At 41.1% G+C, this 19,613-nt stretch overlaps 1 protein-coding gene across 5 annotated transcripts in view; it reads right to left on the reverse strand.

The window, feature by feature from the left end:
• Window positions 1–19,613, reverse strand: part of CARMIL1 (capping protein regulator and myosin 1 linker 1) — a 256,423-nt gene that overhangs the window by 130,100 nt on the left and 106,710 nt on the right. For all 5 annotated transcript variants that reach the window (XM_084621879.1, XM_084621876.1, XM_084621880.1 and 2 more), the window contains exons 3-8: window positions 14,719–14,769; window positions 10,194–10,253; window positions 7,618–7,739; window positions 4,777–4,874; window positions 4,364–4,434; window positions 4,169–4,242 (exon numbers count right to left, since the gene is read on the reverse strand). In XM_084621879.1, the coding sequence (XP_084478005.1) occupies window positions 4,169–4,242; window positions 4,364–4,434; window positions 4,777–4,874; window positions 7,618–7,739; window positions 10,194–10,253; window positions 14,719–14,769 (476 nt within the window). The remainder of the gene's footprint in view (window positions 1–4,168; window positions 4,243–4,363; window positions 4,435–4,776; window positions 4,875–7,617; window positions 7,740–10,193; window positions 10,254–14,718; window positions 14,770–19,613) is intronic.

Raw genomic sequence — 19,613 nt, forward strand, 5'->3', positions numbered from 1 at the left:
ACAGCACAATACACCTTCGAATAAAACATAAGAAGGAGCATTCTCATGTGGCAAACTCTATTATACACTGCTACTGTGTTAGACAACCTTGGCTCCCAAACTCTTTATCTATAATTCATGAAAGTTTATGCTGACCTCTTGCAGAAATGTGCACCCGCAAAACAGGCTTAACAGAAATATTTTACATTGTAGGAAAAATATAAAAAGCATTTGTGCAGTGCCTGGAATGCATGGTAACAATCAAGGTAGTAACGAACGGGTAGTGATCAATGGCTCCATGTCTAGTTGGCAGCCGGTGTCAAGTGGAGTGCCCCAGGGGTCGGTCCTGGGGCCGGTTTTGTTCAATATCTTCATAAATGATCTGGAGGATGGTGTGGATTGCACGCTCAGCAAATTTGCGTATGATACTAAACTGGGAGGAGTGGTAGATACGCTGGAGGGCAGGGATAGGATACAGAGGGACCTAGACAAATTGGAGGATTGGGCCAAAAGAAATCTGATGAGGTTCAATAAGGATAAGTGCAGGGTCCTGCACTTAGGACGGAAGAACCCAATGCACAGCTACAGACTAGGGACCGAATGGCTAGGCAGCAGTTCTGTGGAAAAGGACCTAGGGGTGACAGTGGACGAGAAGCTGGATATGAGTCAGCAGTGTGCCCTTGTTGCCAAGAAGGCCAATGGCATTTTGGGATGTATAAGTAGGGGCATAGCGAGCAGATCGAGGGACGTGATCGTCCCCCTCTATTCGACATTGGTGAGGCCTCATCTGGAGTACTGTGTCCAGTTTTGGGCCCCACACTACAAGAAGGATGTGGATAAATTGGAGAGAGTCCAGCGAAGGGCAACAAAAATGATTAGGGGTCTGGAACACATGAGTTATGAGGAGAGGCTGAGGGAACTGGGATTGTTTAGTCTGCAGAAGAGAAGAATGAGGGGGGATTTGATAGCTGCTTTCAACTACCTGAGAGGTAGTTCCAGAGAGGATGGTTCTAGACTATTCTCAGTGGTGGAAGAGGACAGGACAAGGAGTAATGGTCTCAAGTTGCAGTGGGGGAGGTTTAGGTTGGATATTAGGAAAAACTTTTTCACTAGGAGGGTGGTGAAACACTGGAATGCGTTGCCTAGGGAGGTGGTGGAATCTCCTTCCTTAGAAGTTTTTAAGGTCAGGCTTGACAAAGCACTGGCTGGGATGATTTAATTGGGGATGGGTCCTGCTTTTGAGCAGGGGGTTGGACTAGATGACCTCCTGAGGTCCCTTCCAACCCTGATATTCTATGATTCTATGACTCTAAGGTAGGGTCAACACTTCAGTTCCTATCACCATGCCATATCACTCTACTGTTACCTCACAAGACAGGATGCTGAACTACAATAGTTTTCATGGTATTTTAGTGATCCTGACAGTCTGGTCTGAAGGATATAAGATAGTACTGCAAAAATCAAGACTCTCATTAAAGTTGGTAAATTATTATTTTTGTTGCTTATTCATAGCATCCTCGGTGTTCTAGACACATTACAAAACACATACAAATATACTTTTTGCCCTAAAAATCTTAGGCTCAGACTGTGATCTCAGACCTCATAACTAGTATCTTTAATTGATACCAAAAGATCTTGGCTTCCCAATAGTTTGTACCAGCAACTTAGCATGTTTTCACCCACAAGTTCTCCCTTAGCTAATTTCTAAATTTCTAATGGGATGCTGCAGTGGTCTTGTCCTGACATCACAAGAGGCTTTGTGACTTGTAAATGTCCCTTAATAACTACTGGATCTTTGATCTGAAGCAGTAATAAGTAATCTCCTAGAAGTTATCTTAAAATGATATTCTGATTCCCTATCTATTAATCTTTGGACCACAAAACTCAATGTTCCATTCTCTGGTGCATCTTCTGCAACACAATTGCATGTGCTCGAATAAGTTTGTTAGTCAATTTTTTTCAGATACTAGGACACCTGTCATCCAAACCAGCTGATTTGTACCATACATGCTTCAGTTTTTCAAGTATTGCCTTTATCTGCTCATCAATAGATAATACTTTTACAGGATCTTCCTTACTTACTAATGGTTCAAACTTCTTTTCTATATAAGTAAGGAGGTCAGCTATTTTTAAATAATTTTTCATAACCTCATCTCATTTACTGATGGACCCTTACATTCTCTCTGGTATTTTTCACCTGCAATACATTTTAAATTATTATGCTCCTTTATCTGTTTGGCTTGTATGGAATTATTCTGCTTTTTTGCTGTCCTTATCTTGCCTCAGGAAACCCTGACTGAATATTCTTATTTGCCTGCCTCCTGCATTTCTCTTTTCCATTATAAGATTTTAAACCCCGGCTTTCTGGCAGATTCTTATTTCTTTCATTCTTCTATCAGTGAAACTGCCACACCTTAATTATAGTGTCTCAAGGTTTCCCTGTTTTCTTCCATGCTGGTGGAATTTAAATTAAATATTTCTTCCCACTACATCTTACATACTAAATGTATTCAAAATTAGCTTTCCTGAAAACTACTATCCTTATACTGCTGCACTTGGTGAACCAAATTTCGTACTTAGCAAATTCAAGCAGCTCATAGTCACTGTTTCCACGATCCCCAATTATTCTCAATTAGTTATTTTTTCCATCAGTGAGCACATCCAGGATGACTTCCATTCCAGCCGAAATCTCTACCTTCCGAACAACAGGTAACTTCTAAATTTTCTGCAGACTTTTGGCAAAAATAATTTCCCCTACTCCACACACAAGGGGAAGGAGACTCTGCAGGAGCAAAGGCTACACAGTTTGCTTCTTCACTTTATCTAGGAGACTTAGAAAGGAACTTTCAAGTTGTGGTGCCCCAGACAAAAAAAATCTATTAGCTAATTTCATCTGTAAGCCAAATTAAAAAAGGTGAACTCAGACAGAAAAAAAAACCCCACATAGCAAACTCACCACACTACCCTTGTGGAAAAAATGCAAGTAAGCAAGCTCCAAAATGAAGTGTGCTCTGCATGGTTTTTGTGCTGATGGGGAAGAACGGCTTTGTGGAAGCTAAACTGAGCGGTAAGACCACTCCATTAGGTAACCCCCAACTGACAGCTCTCACAGTGTCTCCATATTACATGGGAAAGGAGCAACCCTTTACGAAGGACTAGTTAAGATGAAAGGAGAAAATTATGACTTTCAGAGTATTACAACTACTCCTGTGGGAATTCTGTGCCACTGCATACATGCAGAATTCATGTCCTCTGAAATTTTTTTTTTTTCCTCTGCAGAAAATACATTATGCCGGAGAGGCGCTGCAGTTATGCCTTTCGCCCACCAGGGGCTGCTGTGGCATCAGACGGAGGGCAATCAGCTCATCAGCTGTAGCAGCCAGCAGTCGACAGGGAGGAGGAGAAGGTGCGTTTCTCACAGGGCCAGGTAAAGAGGCATGGGATATAGGGGGGGGATGGGAGAAACGGGACACACACACAGAGCAGGGCACATGGGGCTGCAGGGGGTCACAAAGACTAGGGTTCAGAAGAGCTAGTGGGGGTGACAGACTGGGGCAAGGACTGAATGGGAATGGGGGTGCAAAGCCACATGGGGACTCGGGGGTGGCTGAGTGGGGGTGCAGAGACACATGGGATGGGGCAGATGTGCCTGACTGAATGGGAAAGGCTAGGAGTCAGTCAGAGTCTGCATGGGGGAGGCTCCTTAACAACCCCTTCCTCCCCCTCAATCCCCCCAAAATCCCCAGCTCCATGCTTCTCCCACCCACACCCAACAACCCTTCAGGTTCACTCCCAGGCTCCTTCCTAGCAATTACTTCCCTCTCTCTCAGCTCCTCCATTGCTCCTGACTCCCCCAAGCCTTTGCACTGCTTCTGAAGGGTGCGGAAAATTCATTTCTGTCTTGTACTTTAAATGAATTACTACTCAAAGTTCTGTATTAATATGCCTAGTAAGGAATCTATTTGTCAAAACATTTCCTGAATCTTTTTTGTTTTCTGTATTGTTACAAACATACTTGGTGACAGGTATTTTGAAATAAATTACCAAAATAATTGAAACTGGCATGATTATATTGTGTTATTTTGACAAATAAAATATGCAGAATTTTATAATATTGCATGCAGAATTTTTAATTTTTTTGGTGCAGAATTCCCCCAGGAGTATATTATACTTATTGGACATTGTTCACCTGTGGTCAAGATGGCTGAAGTCTTGCAAATTCAACTCCCTGGTATCTTGGGTCAGATAGATTGTATCTACATCCTGTTATAAAAGCACAAAAACACATCTTCTCAGAAAAACTGTTTTTCTTGGTTTCACAGTGTACAGTCTCTCCTTTTTTGTATAGTTAACTGAAATATACCTGTGTGAGACACATACTTACCCACTGTACCTCGTCCCTATATGGAAATCCAAGCCAGTCACAAACACATGCATACATTTGTGAAAATCCCCCTGGAAACAAAATAAAAGAACACTTTTCAATACAGCAAATAACAAAAACAGTAAGCACAACGTTTCAAAACTCGCCCTCATTCCCTCTCAGAAACCTATCCATTATACTGCAGGCAGAAGCTGAAACAGACCAAGACTATAGTATGTTGTCTATAATATATGGCAGGTTGCAATGAAGCTTAAAAATAGTATCTTCATCCACCAGTCAGGAGTCCACTCTGTGCTAATTATACCTTAACACTAAATTAAACCTTTACTGGGTTCTGCCAGAAATAGAATTGAACTTCCTGACTCTGAAGATTCCAACTTTTTTACATTTCAGCTTTAAAATTGCATTCTCACCACAAGGTCCCAGTTCTGTTACAGTCTGGCTGTCCCACAGTGCCTGGAGATTAGCCAGTCTTTCTGAGGGCTCCATAGTTACTTTTTTCATGATTCTCCTACATGCAAGGGGAAAGACGTGCATGATTTTAAAAAGTTTGTACATATGTGTCTGCATATATATCACACACACACACCTTGAATGTGTTTTAAATATAATCTTATATATTTGTCATATGTTTGTGCACATAAAGGAAAATATTAGCATCTTTAATACACCTCAAGTCTATTCCTCAAACCCAAATGTAAAGCTGCAGAAACAGTAAAGCCAGGTCTACACTACAGACTTGTATCAGTATCACTATGTCACTCAGGGGTGTGAAGAATCCACACCCCTGAGCGACAGTTATACCGACCTAACCCCTGGTGTAGACAGCGCTATGTCAGTGGGAGAGCTTCTGTCATCGACACAGCTACTGCCTCTTGTGGAGATGGATTAACTAAGCCGAGGGGAGATGCTCTCCTTTCAGAGTGGGAGCATCTTCACTTAAGTGCTGCAGCTGCACTGACGCAGCATTTTCAGTGTAGACCTGCCCTAAGTATTTATTTTTCCCTTCTCCTATCCAGTGAACTAATCCCATGACTCCTAGAGTAATCTATCCCATTTCCCTCACACTAGCAAGGGCAAACAACTCAAATCCATGGCTCAGTGAAGCAACATAGCCTCATGGCATCTGTCCACTAATTCAAGGCCCCCAAAATAACAGGGCTACATTGTTAGACTATATAGTCATTACAGCCCGAGACCATGCTGCAACTACATCAAGGTGTTTCTCTTTTTTTAGACACAGTCTTCAACTGTAGTTCTTATCATACAGAGGCCTTCTGACACCAAAGACTCATTTATTCCTGTTCTTACCAGGCTCATCTCTTGTTCTCATTATTTTACATCAACAATGAGAGTAATGGCCACACTTCAAATGCTGCTATTTTCTATAGAGCCACATGTGAAAGTTTCTACTGAAATATTAAATACTGTGCCAGAGAGCATGAGGATTCCTGAAGGGTTACATGTACTCTGTGGATCACACTTTGGCTACCTTGGTTCTAACTTCTATATTCAGATAGTTTTCTTTCCTCTCTAGGACAAAAAAAAATATCCCCTTTGCCTTTATTCTTAAGAAATAATATCATGTTTGTCTGATGGGGAAGAACAGACATGCATGCTCCCTCTGTTCAGTAAAACTCTAGAATAAGTTAGTAATAGGTGCTAATGGCATGATGCATCAATTGCTTTCTCCTACAGACCTACGAATGTCAACTTCCTTAGCATATAGGGTATGTGGTTACAAAGCCCTTTGGATGGATTCTGGTCTGACCCCAGTTTTACAACTGCAAATACTCACTGACCTGACTTTGAGAGTCTGTTGATTTACACCAGTTTGACATCAGAATCACATCTGGCTTTCCTCCCCTCCTCCCCGAATCCAGATCTCTATATAGTTTCACAAATGCTGCAGCAATGCCACCAACGCAGCCCAAGAGAAAAAGGTACGAAGTCCAAAATAATCAAATAAGATGTTGAAAAATATGCAGCTTTTTGCAGCCCCTTCCTTCCATTCCCTTTCTCCCTTTTGGCTATAGTATCTCTAGCTGTTCCTGCCAACAAATTGCCTTATTATGAGTCTGAAGAAGGATTTTAGTTTTCATTATGGTAAACAGTAGTGATGCCTTAGAGATTTAAAAAAAAGAAAGGAAGAAAAAAATACCAGTTTAAGTTTAGTGACTATTTCCTACTCAACCTACAGGAAAGTTGAACAACACAGGATGCAAAGCAGAGAAAAAACAATAAATGACTTCTGCTGGATCATTTATATTTTTCTGGAGTGAGAGTATTAAAACTATTACTTGTGAAAGTGTTTGTCAAGGGGAAAATTATATTTTATATGGAGCATATATATGTTTGGTTTTTAAACTCTTAGAAAATTAGGAGTAGAATGGAGAGTAGCAGAGTCATAAGATCTGGGAGGCACCAATTAAAATGGGGCAGGGAGAAAGACTAAGGAACCAAGTGAGAACAAAGTGAAGAAAATAAAAAACTATTCAGCATTGCTGTAGGATGAAAGAATGCAGGAAAGGAGCATGGCAGAGATAGGAGAAAGGAAACAGAAAGTAGGAATGACTGGGAAAGATGGAATGCTGGAGCAGAGTACAAAATGCAGACAAATTTCTGAGGGCAGGTGAGAAAGACAGCAGTAGAGATGTTTTGCTGAAGGTATGTGATTTAACAACTGGGTTCCCAACTGTTGACGTATGAAAAATGATGAATGTTCTAGTCAGTCCTCCCTCCACTCCCCCAATTGGATCTTAGCCACGGATAATTAACTGGAAAGAACTAGCGAACATCACAGTTGTTTAGGGACAACCATTAGGGAAAAGAAGTTACTGAAAACAAAGGGCGGGACCCTCAGGTGTGCCAAAGATCTGTGAAGAGAGGGGGCAAAAAAGAAAAAAAAAGGTGACCTTTAGGCACCATTAGGCTCTCTTTCAATCCTTGGAACTGCAGAGACAGTCTGGCACCCAGTCTCTCAAAGGGCTGTTAGGCCAGTGGGATTCTCCAAAATACAGCATGCTCCAGCCATGCCTGCCTCTCTGCAGACTTCACACTAGTTAAGGATTCTTCCGTATTACTACAAAGGAGCTCAAGTGAGGGTCAGACCCGGGCCCAAAACATTTCTTACATCTAAGGTATGTTCCTAATGAAAGGTAAGGACCAGGGGGCAGGGAACAGTGGCTAGTCAGCCTACCTGAACAATTTGGTGAGCTATATGTAATACAGGTGCCCAAAAAACGAGTACCTACACTGGAGACAGACCAGGGAATATTTTCCTGAGGCACGTTCCAATGTGTGCCATCACTTCATTCACATCTTCTGATGAAGCAATCTTCATGGAAATGCTGCATTTCTCCGTTTCAACAATCAGCTACATAAAATATATCAGAAAATCAGAAAAAAATATAAGCACTGTAGAATTAATTTCCATTTAAAGAAATTTTTTGAATAATAATGGTTGAATGTTAAACATATGCTTATTTACACATTGATTATTACTATGATGTGACAAATGCTCCAAGTAAGAACTACTCTTCAATACAGAAAGGAAATTTATATTCAAAGTCTGTTTTCTTTTTCTTTAGGCCAAATGTCTTCCACCATCACAGCATGAAGGCTTAAAAATGAACTGATCTCAATTGAGACTTCCAAGCCAAAACTGAAAGCCTCAGCAGCAGAGATCTCCAATTTTAAAACGTGTTTCAGAGCTCAAGAAAAGTACAGCAAAGCAGAAAAATATGCAATATATGGAGCTTGCCTTACTGAGCTTAAACAATAGCTAAGTAATCAACAAGTATGATCCTCTGGAGACGCTCAAGGATTTTGATCTGTGCCATTTACGTCTAAAGATAAGATAATACCCTGACAGGGAGAAAATATCTTTGGCAGGCATAACAAACTGTATTATCCTAAGTTCAAAGGATGTAGTAACTTGTTTAACCTAACAGCACTGATGCAAAGGAGAGGTGGTGAGGGAGTTTTAAAACAAAAAAGTGATCTTGCTATCCAACGGTTTAAATTAGATTGCAGCATTACTGACACAAACTATTCAACAGCCTTTGGCTTTACCATTTGGCACCACATTATATCTTCCTCTACACAAGATAATCCTAGAAGATGTAGTAATAGTCTAATGTGTACATGGTGACCCTCAAGCACTTTTTTCTACATTATTTTTTAATTCCTTTACAGTGATTTTAGACAACTGCTCTCAGGAGCTGAACAAATGGACAACTTTTTTCCCTACTACGCACTCTATTCACAGGGAGATTCATAGCCTCTGGGTAGGACTACACTACCCACTAGATCAGCAGGTAGAGATCGATATATCGGGAGTTGATTTATCGCGTCTAGTCTAGATGCGATAAATCAATCCCCTAGCGCTCTCCCGGCGACTCCGGAACTCCCGCGCTGCGAGAGGCGCAAGCGGCGTCGATGGGGGAGTGATGGAAGTCGACTCACCGCCATGAAGATGCCGCGGTAAGTCGATCTAGGTATGTCGACTTCAGCTACGCTATTCTTGTAGCTGAACTTGTGTACCTTACATCGACTCATCCCCCTAGTGTAGACCAAGGCTCTGCTGCTGCTCTACAAGAAGCTGTCATTGAGTCAGCCAGTCTTCATCTACAGATCTAAATGCTTAAACATAATTAATGTAAGGATTGCTTAAACATATCAAAAGATTTAGGTAGAATGATATGCTGGATGAAAGCTAAAATTTCCTCCCCCTCTTTCTGCCATTGAAGAGAAGCACTTTACTTGTGAACCTTGCATAAATGCCCCCCCACATACACCCACAAAAACAGTTATCTGTTCTCTCATCATCTGCTCCTATTATAAATAGGATGACACCTTTTAAAAAATACTGCTATTACATTTTAGCATCTTTCAAAAAAACTCCAGCCCCCCCAAAATAAAAACACCACAACATACACAGTTTTATAAGTGCCTCCTGATATCTACTTAAAGAAAAACATCTGCAGTTTTCCAAGAAAATGAGTACATAGAGAACGCCAAAAGCTAGATTGAAAACATCAAGTGCTAAATGTACAGTTCTGCTGTGTTTGAATAAAAAAGCAGTAACACCCCTTTCTAACAACCTCTTCAAAAACCAACACAGAGAGGTACGATATTGTAACCTACATAGACTTTGATACAATTAGATTTGAGAACTCTGGCCAAGATGCTCAACTTCCCTGTTGAAATTAAACTAATTCTGTGTATGCAGGTAGTTGTAGCCTTGTTGGTCCCAGGAAATTAGAGAGACACTGTGGGGGAGGTAATATCTTTTATTGGACCAACTTTTGTTGGCGAGCAAGATGAGCTTTTGAGCCACACAGAGTTCTTCTTCAGGTCTTGTGTGTAATTTAAGCACCACTATTTGCCAGTGTTTCTCATAAAAATCCATAGAGTTGCAGGGTATGGGATGTATAACCTGAGAACATCATTGTTCTTCATTATTGCTGAGAAAAATATCACATTTATATTACAAATGAAAACTTAATCCAATTAGTTCTGTTCCAGCTGAGTTATGAAAGGGATGCATTTCTTATCTTCATCCCACCCACACACTTCATTCCTAAACTTGACTTTTTAAATTACTATTATTATTGCTCAGCTTTACAAGCAGTGCGAACATAAGAATTCAAATGTGCCCTGTGCTTACTAGACGAGAACCTCTACATTCAATAACATTACCTGCTTGATCAGAAAGAAGGTTTAAAGCTAAGTAGAAAGTAAACTATTTCATTCTAATTAGCATACTTCTGGCACTGTAGATCAGAACTTCACAATACTAAATCCTTTTGGTCTTCAAAGCACTCACCTGACCTGGTTTACTGGAGGTTACTCCTTGGATTTCTAAGTAGCTGAAAGTTAGTTCTAGCTGTAATGTAAAACAAGTGCAGAATATAAATACCTTGTTTTCATTTTTAAATGTTAACCAAAACATATTAAAACGCCACATTATTCACAAGTTAAGCAAGAGGAATGCATCTGGACTGATTAAACAAGAAGGTTAACAGTAATTGTGTCTCAGCTGTAATAACTTTATTGTGTACAAGTAAATATTTAGTATATTTGATTACATTTTATATTAAGGGTATATTTATAAATAACTTTTTATGGGTTAAAAATGACTAGTAGAAGTTTCAAGGCTGTTACTGAGTAGTATGCGTTATAAGTGGTTCTAAGCACATCAGTACAAAATGTTATAGATGTTTATAAGCAACTTCTTGACCTATTGTACTCTAACTGGTTAACCATTTATTAATCATTAATTAATCCTTTAGAAGCTATTTATAAAAGCACTCTTCATAAATGTGACAATTTATTTTATGGAAATAATACCTACACAGGCCTATAATACTATGTAAGACACTTTTTATCTAGAGTAATCTTCCTCACAGACTACTAGTTTTCATCAGTGAGTAGATGGGCAGCACAGTTTAAAGCCATTCTGCTCTCGCTGAGGATTTTAGAGTTAAAGGCTAAAATCCAACGAAAGTTTCTAATTATAACTCATCACTTCTGTCCTCCAAAGAAATGAGCAATAACCAAAAAAAGTTTCAGAGTAGCAGCCGTGTTGGTCTGTATTCTCAAAAAGAAAAGGAGTACTTGTGGCACCTTAGAGACTAACAAATTTATTTGAGCATAAGCTTTCGGCTAGCTCACGAAATCTTATGCTCAAATAAATTTGTTAGTCTCTAAGGTGCCACAAGTACTCCTTTTCTTTTTGCAAAAAAAGTTTGTATTTAGTTTAGTGAAACTGATTTTTCTTTTCTTTCTTTCTTTTTTTTCTTTTCTTTTCGGTTAAAAATGGTTTTTCATGAAAGGGTGAACTTTCTTTCCAATCATTTAGCTGAAGAGAGGGACAAAAGAATATGCACCAAACTAGGAAACAAAATGTACAGCAGCATCACAGCATGAAGCAGCCTGGAAAACTACACTTACTGTTCATGAAAGGTGCCCCTCAACCAGGAATGGAAAGGTCCTTTTTATTTAGCCACAGAACAGATGCAGCCCAGGCAGTGGCAGTGCAAGCATTTCCTCATTGCTCACACCAAAGTATCTCATTTTGGCATGGAGAGACCACCTTGTAAGGAATTCATTCATTTTCATGCCCATTCAGTTACTTCTTATCTGAAATTGCCAGTTAATATCAGTTTTTGTGATGTGGACACCTATCTTCTGTAACTTCCTCTACATTCACATAGGTCAGCCAGTCATCAGATGGCAGCTTTTGATCACTAGTGACATACACTATATTCAAAGCAGTGAAAGTCTCCATATCCCATTGCTAGTCCAATACCAAGTCACCCAGGTCCCTAGAACCTCGGAACATTTTAAGAGTCTATTTAACACATTTCATAGTCAGGAGCATAGTGTACATCTATTTACCCAACAGACCATTGGGGATCTTTTAGAAGCTACTTTCCATCATCTAAATTGTTCTCACTTTGCACATTATTTATCCAGCAGTCTCTGATGGCCCCAGTACAACAAGTATGTGTTGCATGTGTGACAACTCTGTATACTCACACTAACCTGAAACACCTCTTCAAAACAAAACAAAAATCTATACAGAAGCAACAGACTCAAAAAGCTGGTCCTGCAAAGAACCCTTTTGGAATTTCAGTGTGCAATAGCTAGGTGTGGCAACACCTCTATAATTAAGATTGTATTCTTTTCTTTTTTTTCCACTTCAAGAAGGGATTCAATGTTGTGTGTGTGAGCGCGCACATACGTGTAATACAATAAATCTTTCCAAAATGTATAACAAATAATTTGAGTCAAATTTTCTCAGGATTGTCAAGTATCCATGTTAATTTATTAATTAAAAATAGGTAAGAGTTATTCTGTTAGCTAGCAGTATCCTATAAAGGATAAACACTATTCTGAGTGTTTCACCTTTTTAGGATACCTCTAGCTAACAGCCATCTGGGTTTGTTCACTTTCAAACTTTCCACGTAGCTAAAACTCACTGCAAACTAGTACCAAATATACATTTGGAATCTTGACCCCTCAAACATATCATACACCAGATACTTAATCTGTGCATTTATGTCAACATTCAATATTTGATAATGTTGCTAAGTTTGTAATACAGAGTGTGTATGTGGTGTGTTTCCTTCTCTATTAGAGGGGAAAGACAGTTCCTTGTGAATGTGTGGAGTCTGTCACTCTGTGTGGAAGCGCACTGTGCAGAGATTAAAGTATTGTGAAGAGGAGCCCGTAACTTGACATTTTTTTGTGTGTTAGGCAAATGTCACATTTAACCAATCTTAATCTCCTTAATTATATTCATGTGCATGGAATAAAATTTCAGTGTCAATTTTGTGAGCTGTTCAAGATGAGTTAATACTTGGAATTCCATACAAAAGTAATACAGTAACCTCAAAACTGAAGTTCTCAGGACATATTAGATTTCACTCAAGTTCCTTGAAGGAACCAAGGTGGTGAGTGTTTGTCACCTTTCAATTCCTCCTTCAGAAGGTCTGCATAAGGGAGAGATGTCTTCATATAGCAAAAATAAAGTCTTTTGCATCATTTGGGGAGTGGAGGGAAGAAAATACTTGATCAGCCATAAATAAAAGAAAAAAAAATATAGCAATAAACTGAACAAAACTGAAAATACAAATCAATCACATCATCCTCCAGTCCACAATGCACTTTTCAGGACAACTAGATTACTCTACCACTTGCTCATTGTTATTGTATTAAATAATCACAGGTTATAATAGTATCCCAGGAAAATGTTGTATGTTCTCATCTCTATCAATGCTCCTTCGCTAGATGACATCAAGAGGAGTCATTGAGCTCCATCAGTAACATTAAGATCCTGTGCAGCTTTTAAAACTTTCTAGGTTTTAGGAAGTCAACTATCATGCACGCCTATGCTAATAAAGAAAGATGCTTTCTTCAAGCATACTGGCTGTTGAAACAGAAGGGATCCAAATTCCAAAAGAAAGTGTGTTTGTGAAGAGCGGCTTTCTTTTGAAAATTATTCATCCATTTCAGTTATCACTGATGCCACCACTTTCATAAGCCTAGAATACAGATTTTAGGCTTTGATTTAAAAGAAGAAAATACAGCACAATAAACCTCACAGATATTATGAAATAAAGCCACTAAAAAGACATTTTTAAAAGTGTTTCCAGTGCTCAATTAATACTGTGGCTATTTCCATTGATTTTTTCTGCCATTTCCAAACTCACAACATTAAATGACACCATTTCCATTTGGCATATGAAAATGTGCAGCCTTCATTTCTTTCCATAAACATTGGGGACACCAAAAGGAGAGTCTTAGCCTTCAGTAAATGTTTTCAACCTGGATATGAGAGAGGGGAACACTTTACAGCACCAATGATTATCATTTGTTAATCTTTCTGTGCATACGTGCACAACTAAGCAGAACATGAACATGTGCCAAAAGCATGTTAATGGACTCTGGGTGGGAGGAGAGATCATCACCTGATTCAAAATCATCCTGCTCCACACAGAAATGTATTGTTCCTCTGCCATGACAATCATTCCAAATTGTCATGGGACTGAAATAAGTATTTCATGGCCTTTATAAGGTAGGTTGGCAAAATGCTTCTCATAGCAAACTATGGCCCCCATGGAAAATAACAGAGATTATTCCACCGAGAACAGTAGGATTCAGAACACTCCACATCATTTCTAATTTGGAGCTTGAAATATAATCCCTTTTGAAATCAGAGAGACTACAATTTAGAATATGTCTATACTGCAATCAGAGGTATGATTGCAGTGTGGATAGGCATGCCTACCCGTTAGTTTAAATCTAGCAAGTGTAGCGAAAATACTGTGAAGATGCAGTGATACAGGGTTCAGTGTGGGCTGTACAAGCAAGTGCTTGTGTGGATAGCCCATGCTGCCACATTTTCACTTATATTTTTTAGCCACACCAGCTAGATTAAACCTCGAGCAGGTATGTCTCCCCTAATTGCAATCTCACCCACCAACTGCAATGTAGGCAATACCCACAGAGTAATGCCATCAACTTGTTTGGGCACTAACTCACCTAGATCCCGTTAGGAGTCTTACGGATTGTGCCGTTAAAACACCTCAAGTTATTTGTAATGCAGTTCTTCACTCATGCACATTTTTAAAAGTCTAGGTTCTCCTATAATGTTTCATCTATGTGCTGACAAAACCATTTAAGAAGGCCATTATTGAAAAGGCATTATAACAACTTTACACAAACATTACTCCTCCAATCCTCTGATCTTGTTTCAGATGCACGAGCACTATCACCAGTAAGTTTACATCAGTGCAATGTATGAAGATGATTGCAACACAAGTACTGAAATAAAACAAACTTACCTTGGTGGGAATGCGGGAGGTCAACAAGAAGGCCCGACATGATGTAAGCACCTAAAAAATGGAGAGCAGAAGCCGTGTTTCATATCTACAGGGACAGCACTCAGAAATATTAGTGTCTTCGGTAAGAATCTTTCTTTACGAAGACTTTTACTTCTTTTCATAACTAAGTAATCCAAGGCATCACATGAACAAATGACTTGCACAGTCACACTGAGTCAGTGGTTGACTGTTTAAAAGACAGGCTTATAGTTTCCAACAGATAAAAATGAGCAGAACCGAACAAGTTAACTTCACAGACAATAAGGACACTAATTTTGGTCTTCTTTGGTGACCAGGGGCCTGATCTTGCAAACACTTACTACCCAGATGTAGTACTTATCTAAGGTAAATAATCCCACTGAAGCTTATGATAAAGATTGTTTGCAGGGTCAGGCCATATAGACCTGATCCAGCTCTCACTGCAGTCAGTAAGAGTCTTTCAGTTGACTTAGCTGGGAGCTGGACTGGTCTCTAATCTAGTAGACAAGAGCAAGGAGAATTCTGTGATCTGGTTTTCTATAAATCGGCTACTATAGGAATCTTAATACCACCTACACAGAATATATTTAACTAAATTGCACGGTAACATCTGAATAATTGCATTCTTATGAAATTATTAAAAGAAATGAATTTGAAAAGTGAAAACACCAGGAATGCAAAAATGCCAGTATTCAAGTGGAACACAAATATGTCCAATGTACATAAAATATTAGCATTCTGAGAGATTATGGACAAACATTTCCCTTCCAATAAACCCAGTGGATCTCTAAAGTAACAATGCATGTGTCTCCCACTGATGTCAATGGGAAAGAATGTGCGGGTAGGTAAAGCAAAAAATTGGAGATTCAACAGGCAGATCAGAGAGAACACTACCTCAATATGTAGGTAAGTCAAAAGTAACAGATTTCTGTACTCATTCTCATTTCACAGATGGGGAAACTGATCCACCTAGGGTCCAATGACCTGACCAAAGCCCCACCTCCAGTTAGTGGCAGAGCTAATTATAGAATCCACATTTCTTAGATCCAGTCTTGTACTTTAACCATTAGACTGGCATCTAATTTCAGATAAGTAGCTTTAATAAAAACACATAAAAAACCCATGTTCTATGCATATTAGGCTAGCATCAGCATGAAAGATGAACCACATATCCAGAGCCAAACACCCCCGACTTTGAGAGTTTGAAATCCAGATCTGAACTCTGCTCTCTTTCTAGCGCAGCTAGGGATGTAAATAGTGGGTAAAAAAAAGTAACTGTTTAACCTATTGAAATTCAATCGGTTTAATGGGAAACTAGGGGTGCAAGGGCGCTGCAGCCCCCCCATGTTTTACGTGGGGCTCTACTGCCCTTCCCCCCCCACATACCTTGCCCAGGATCCCGGCTGCCAGCCCCGCGCATCCAGGGGTGGCAGCAGAGCCCTGGATGCAGGAGTAGCAGAGCCCCAGGCGCGGGGCCGACAGATGGAAACCCCTGGGTGCGTGCAGGGCAGCAGCCAGGCCCCCCCTTCCCCCAGCGCATTGGGGGGCAGCGATGTTTAATCGTTAACTGGAACCAATAAGCATCAAGCGAAGAGCTCTATTGGCAATTCTGGTACTGAAGAGAACAGGTGGCATTAGGAGACGTTTGACTACCTTCAACAGCTAGATGCAGCAGGGGTTGCTGTAGGACAGGGATGGGCAAACTTTTTGGCACGAGGGCCACATCTGGGTATGGAAATTGTATGGTGGGCCATGAATGCTCATTAAATTGGGGGTTGGGGTACAGGAAGGGGTGAGGGCTCCGGCTGGGGGTGCAGGCTCTGGGGTAGGGCCAGAAATGAGTTCAGGATGCGGGAGGGGGCTCCGGCTGAAGCAGGGGGTTAGGGTATGGGGGGGGAGGGCTCCGGCTGGGGGCGCAGGCTCTGGGCTGGGACCAAGCGGTTCAGAGGGTGGGAGGGGGATCAGGGCTGGGGCAGAGGGTTGGGGCACAGGAGGGGCTAAACAGTGCAGGCTCCGGGCGGCGCTTACCTCAAGCAGCGGCATGTCCTCCCTCCTGCTCCTACATGGAGGCACAGCCAGGCAGCTCTGCACACTGCCCTGTCCGCAGCTCCTGGGCAATGGAAGCTACGGGGGCAGCACTTGGTGCAAGTGTAGTGTGCAGAGCTTCCTGGCTGCCCCTATGCATAGGAGCCGGCGGGAGGACATGCCACTGCTTCCAGGAGCCATGTGGAGTGGGGAAAGCTCTTGACCGCAATCCCCGCCTGGAGTGCCAGAGCGGGGCAAGCCCTGGACCCCGCTCCTTGGCGAGAGCTTGAAGGCCAGATTAAAATATCTGGAGGGCCAGATGCAGCCCCCGGGCCATAGTTTGCCCACCCCGCTGTAGGAGCACCCAGTTGGGGATGAAAGGCCAGCTTCACCGATGCTCACCAGCAACAAGCTCAACTAGAAAAATGTCTCACGAGTGGAGCAGGCACGGGAGGGGGCTCTTGGCCATGGCAAGAGCTTCCTTGCCTCCTTTTTTCTGCCCCTGGCTATCTAGTCTTAGGGTCAGAGTTAGGAAAGTATCTGGAGCGGGGCAGCTCTTGGAGAGCTGCTTCCTTTACTTATATTCTAGCTGCTGGCCTACAAATCATGTAGATCCTGTCAACACATTTATAAGCACACTGGAACACCTTAGTTACATTAAAATTGTGCCCCACAACCTTGTTTTAACAGGTTTGCCTGCATAGATGGACCCAAGCTGTGTTATAACTAGATAGCATGTTTCTTTAACGTGGTTATAAACATATCATAACTTTACCTATGCAAGCAAACCCAAACCATGCTATAACAAGGTTGGAGCACAACTGAGTTGTAAGTGGATGCCCCAATTCAGCTATAACTGTAGTGCAGGACAGAATGCTGGCCCACAGAATGTACTCAGTCTTTAAATGTACCAAGGTCTCAGACTGAAGTACCTGTAAAAGTCACACTGCCAGAGTGTCTGCTTGACTTAAGGAGCTCCTATTAAACGCATCCGATGAAGTGAGCTGTAGCTCACGAAAGCTCATGCTCAAATATTACCAGCAGGACAGTGCGGTGGGAGGAGGTATTGTTTCATATTCTCTGTGTGTATATAAAGTCTGCTGCAGTTTCCACGGTATGCATCCAATGAAGTGAGCTGTAGCTCACGAAAGCTCATGCTCAAATAAATTGGTTAGTCTCTAAGGTGCCACAAGTACTCCTTTTCTTTTTTCAAAAGGGTACTTACTCTCAGACTGCTCAAAAGCCTTTCTACTTGAAGGGTAACATAGAACAGAGAGAGATTTCCATTCGGCCAAAGTTTAGAATTCCACATTTCTTACTGGTGAAACTGTTACAAATGTAATTACAAACTAATAAAAGAATTTGATTGCTTTTAAATTACTGTTGTACAAAAAGTTCAATTCTGTTACTTTAAAACGAATGCTCAAGTTTAACTATAGTAGAGCTGTTGCCGCACCGTAATAACCAACTTGACGAGAACAGTGTTGACATTTATCACAATTTTGGCCTTTTGAATCCATGAGTATGCAACCTGACCTTTCATATAGCTGACCTGAGTTTAGGGCTTTCTGACATTTTTTTTAAACATTTCAAAATTTTATGCGACATCTAAATTCCTTTTAAGTAACATTGTTAACGCTTAAAAATATACTAACATCTTCCCTAAGACAACTTAAAAGAGTTAAAAAATGTACGAAGACAATCTTGGAAACACCAATTTTTACCCTTCTCTTATTCCTTGAAGGTAAGGCCACAGGGAAGAAAAAATTAGATGAGGTATGGGCTAATCGTTGTTCTGTGGAGAAGGTTCTGTAAAGTTGGTACTGATTTTAAAAAGGACAATATAAAAAGCGTATTTTGTTGTTTGTTTTTCAAAATCACAGTCAAAGGGTGGCTGGTCCTTTAAGGGGAGATGGGCCCAGACTCACCAGTGACTGCTCTGCTAGCTCCCTGCTGAGACTAATAAAATGATTAGAGAAGCCTGCAAGTGACTCAGTTGGAAGAGGGAGGCTGGCTCCAGTGTCAGGCCCTGGAGCGAGACGGGAAGAGACACAAAAGGGGAAAGAACTCCGGACCCATGTGAAGACCCTTGGTTAGGGGAAAAGACCAGATTCATGTGTACAACTTAGGTTGAACAGTTTTACTGTGTTTGAAGGATAAACTGGGTCCTGAAGGAAAGGCTTTAGGCATGGTATTAGTCTTTCCTGAGCTAGGGAGACAAGCCATCTGCCCTACTCGCATGTACAAAATATGTTTGTACAGTGCCTAGCACAATGGGGCCCCAGCCTCTAGGAATAGGTCTATACTCCAATGTAAGCCCCAGATCTGTAGAACTCAAGTTAGCAGACCCTGGGTTTGTTAACCTAGGGCTTGAGTGTCTAAACTCATTTGTAACCCCAGGTTAGGAATTGTTGAACCCCAGGGTGCTGACCAGGGGCTCCAGCATTTACATTATATTATGCTGGCTTGAGTCCAGCCACCCATATTCCAGACTTCCTAGCACTCTCCCAAAATGTGACGGCTCTAGCCCTTTGTTTGTGATGCAGTGTGGCAGAACTGGACTGTCTACCAAACTTGCCTGTTCAAAGAACAAAGAAAGTCCATCCGTGGGATTCTGGGATACTTTTGGCAGACTCCCAGAGCACAAGTCCAGTGTGGCTGCATCTATGCTGCAAAGCAACAGGGCTTGAACTCTGTGTCCCAGCTTGACTCAAGCTCAGACCCTCTACTCTGGGGGGTTCTGGGACCCTAGGGCCAAGCCCCAGGTGAGCTCGATTTGTGTAGACAGAAGAGGAATTAGGCTTGAGCCTCAGTTTGAGCCTTGGGCATATACTGAAATTTAGACATATCCT

The sequence above is a fragment of the Lepidochelys olivacea genome (assembly GCF_965140295.1).
Source record: "Lepidochelys olivacea isolate rLepOli2 genome assembly, chromosome: 2".
NCBI classification, from domain to species: Eukaryota; Metazoa; Chordata; order Testudines; family Cheloniidae; genus Lepidochelys; species Lepidochelys olivacea.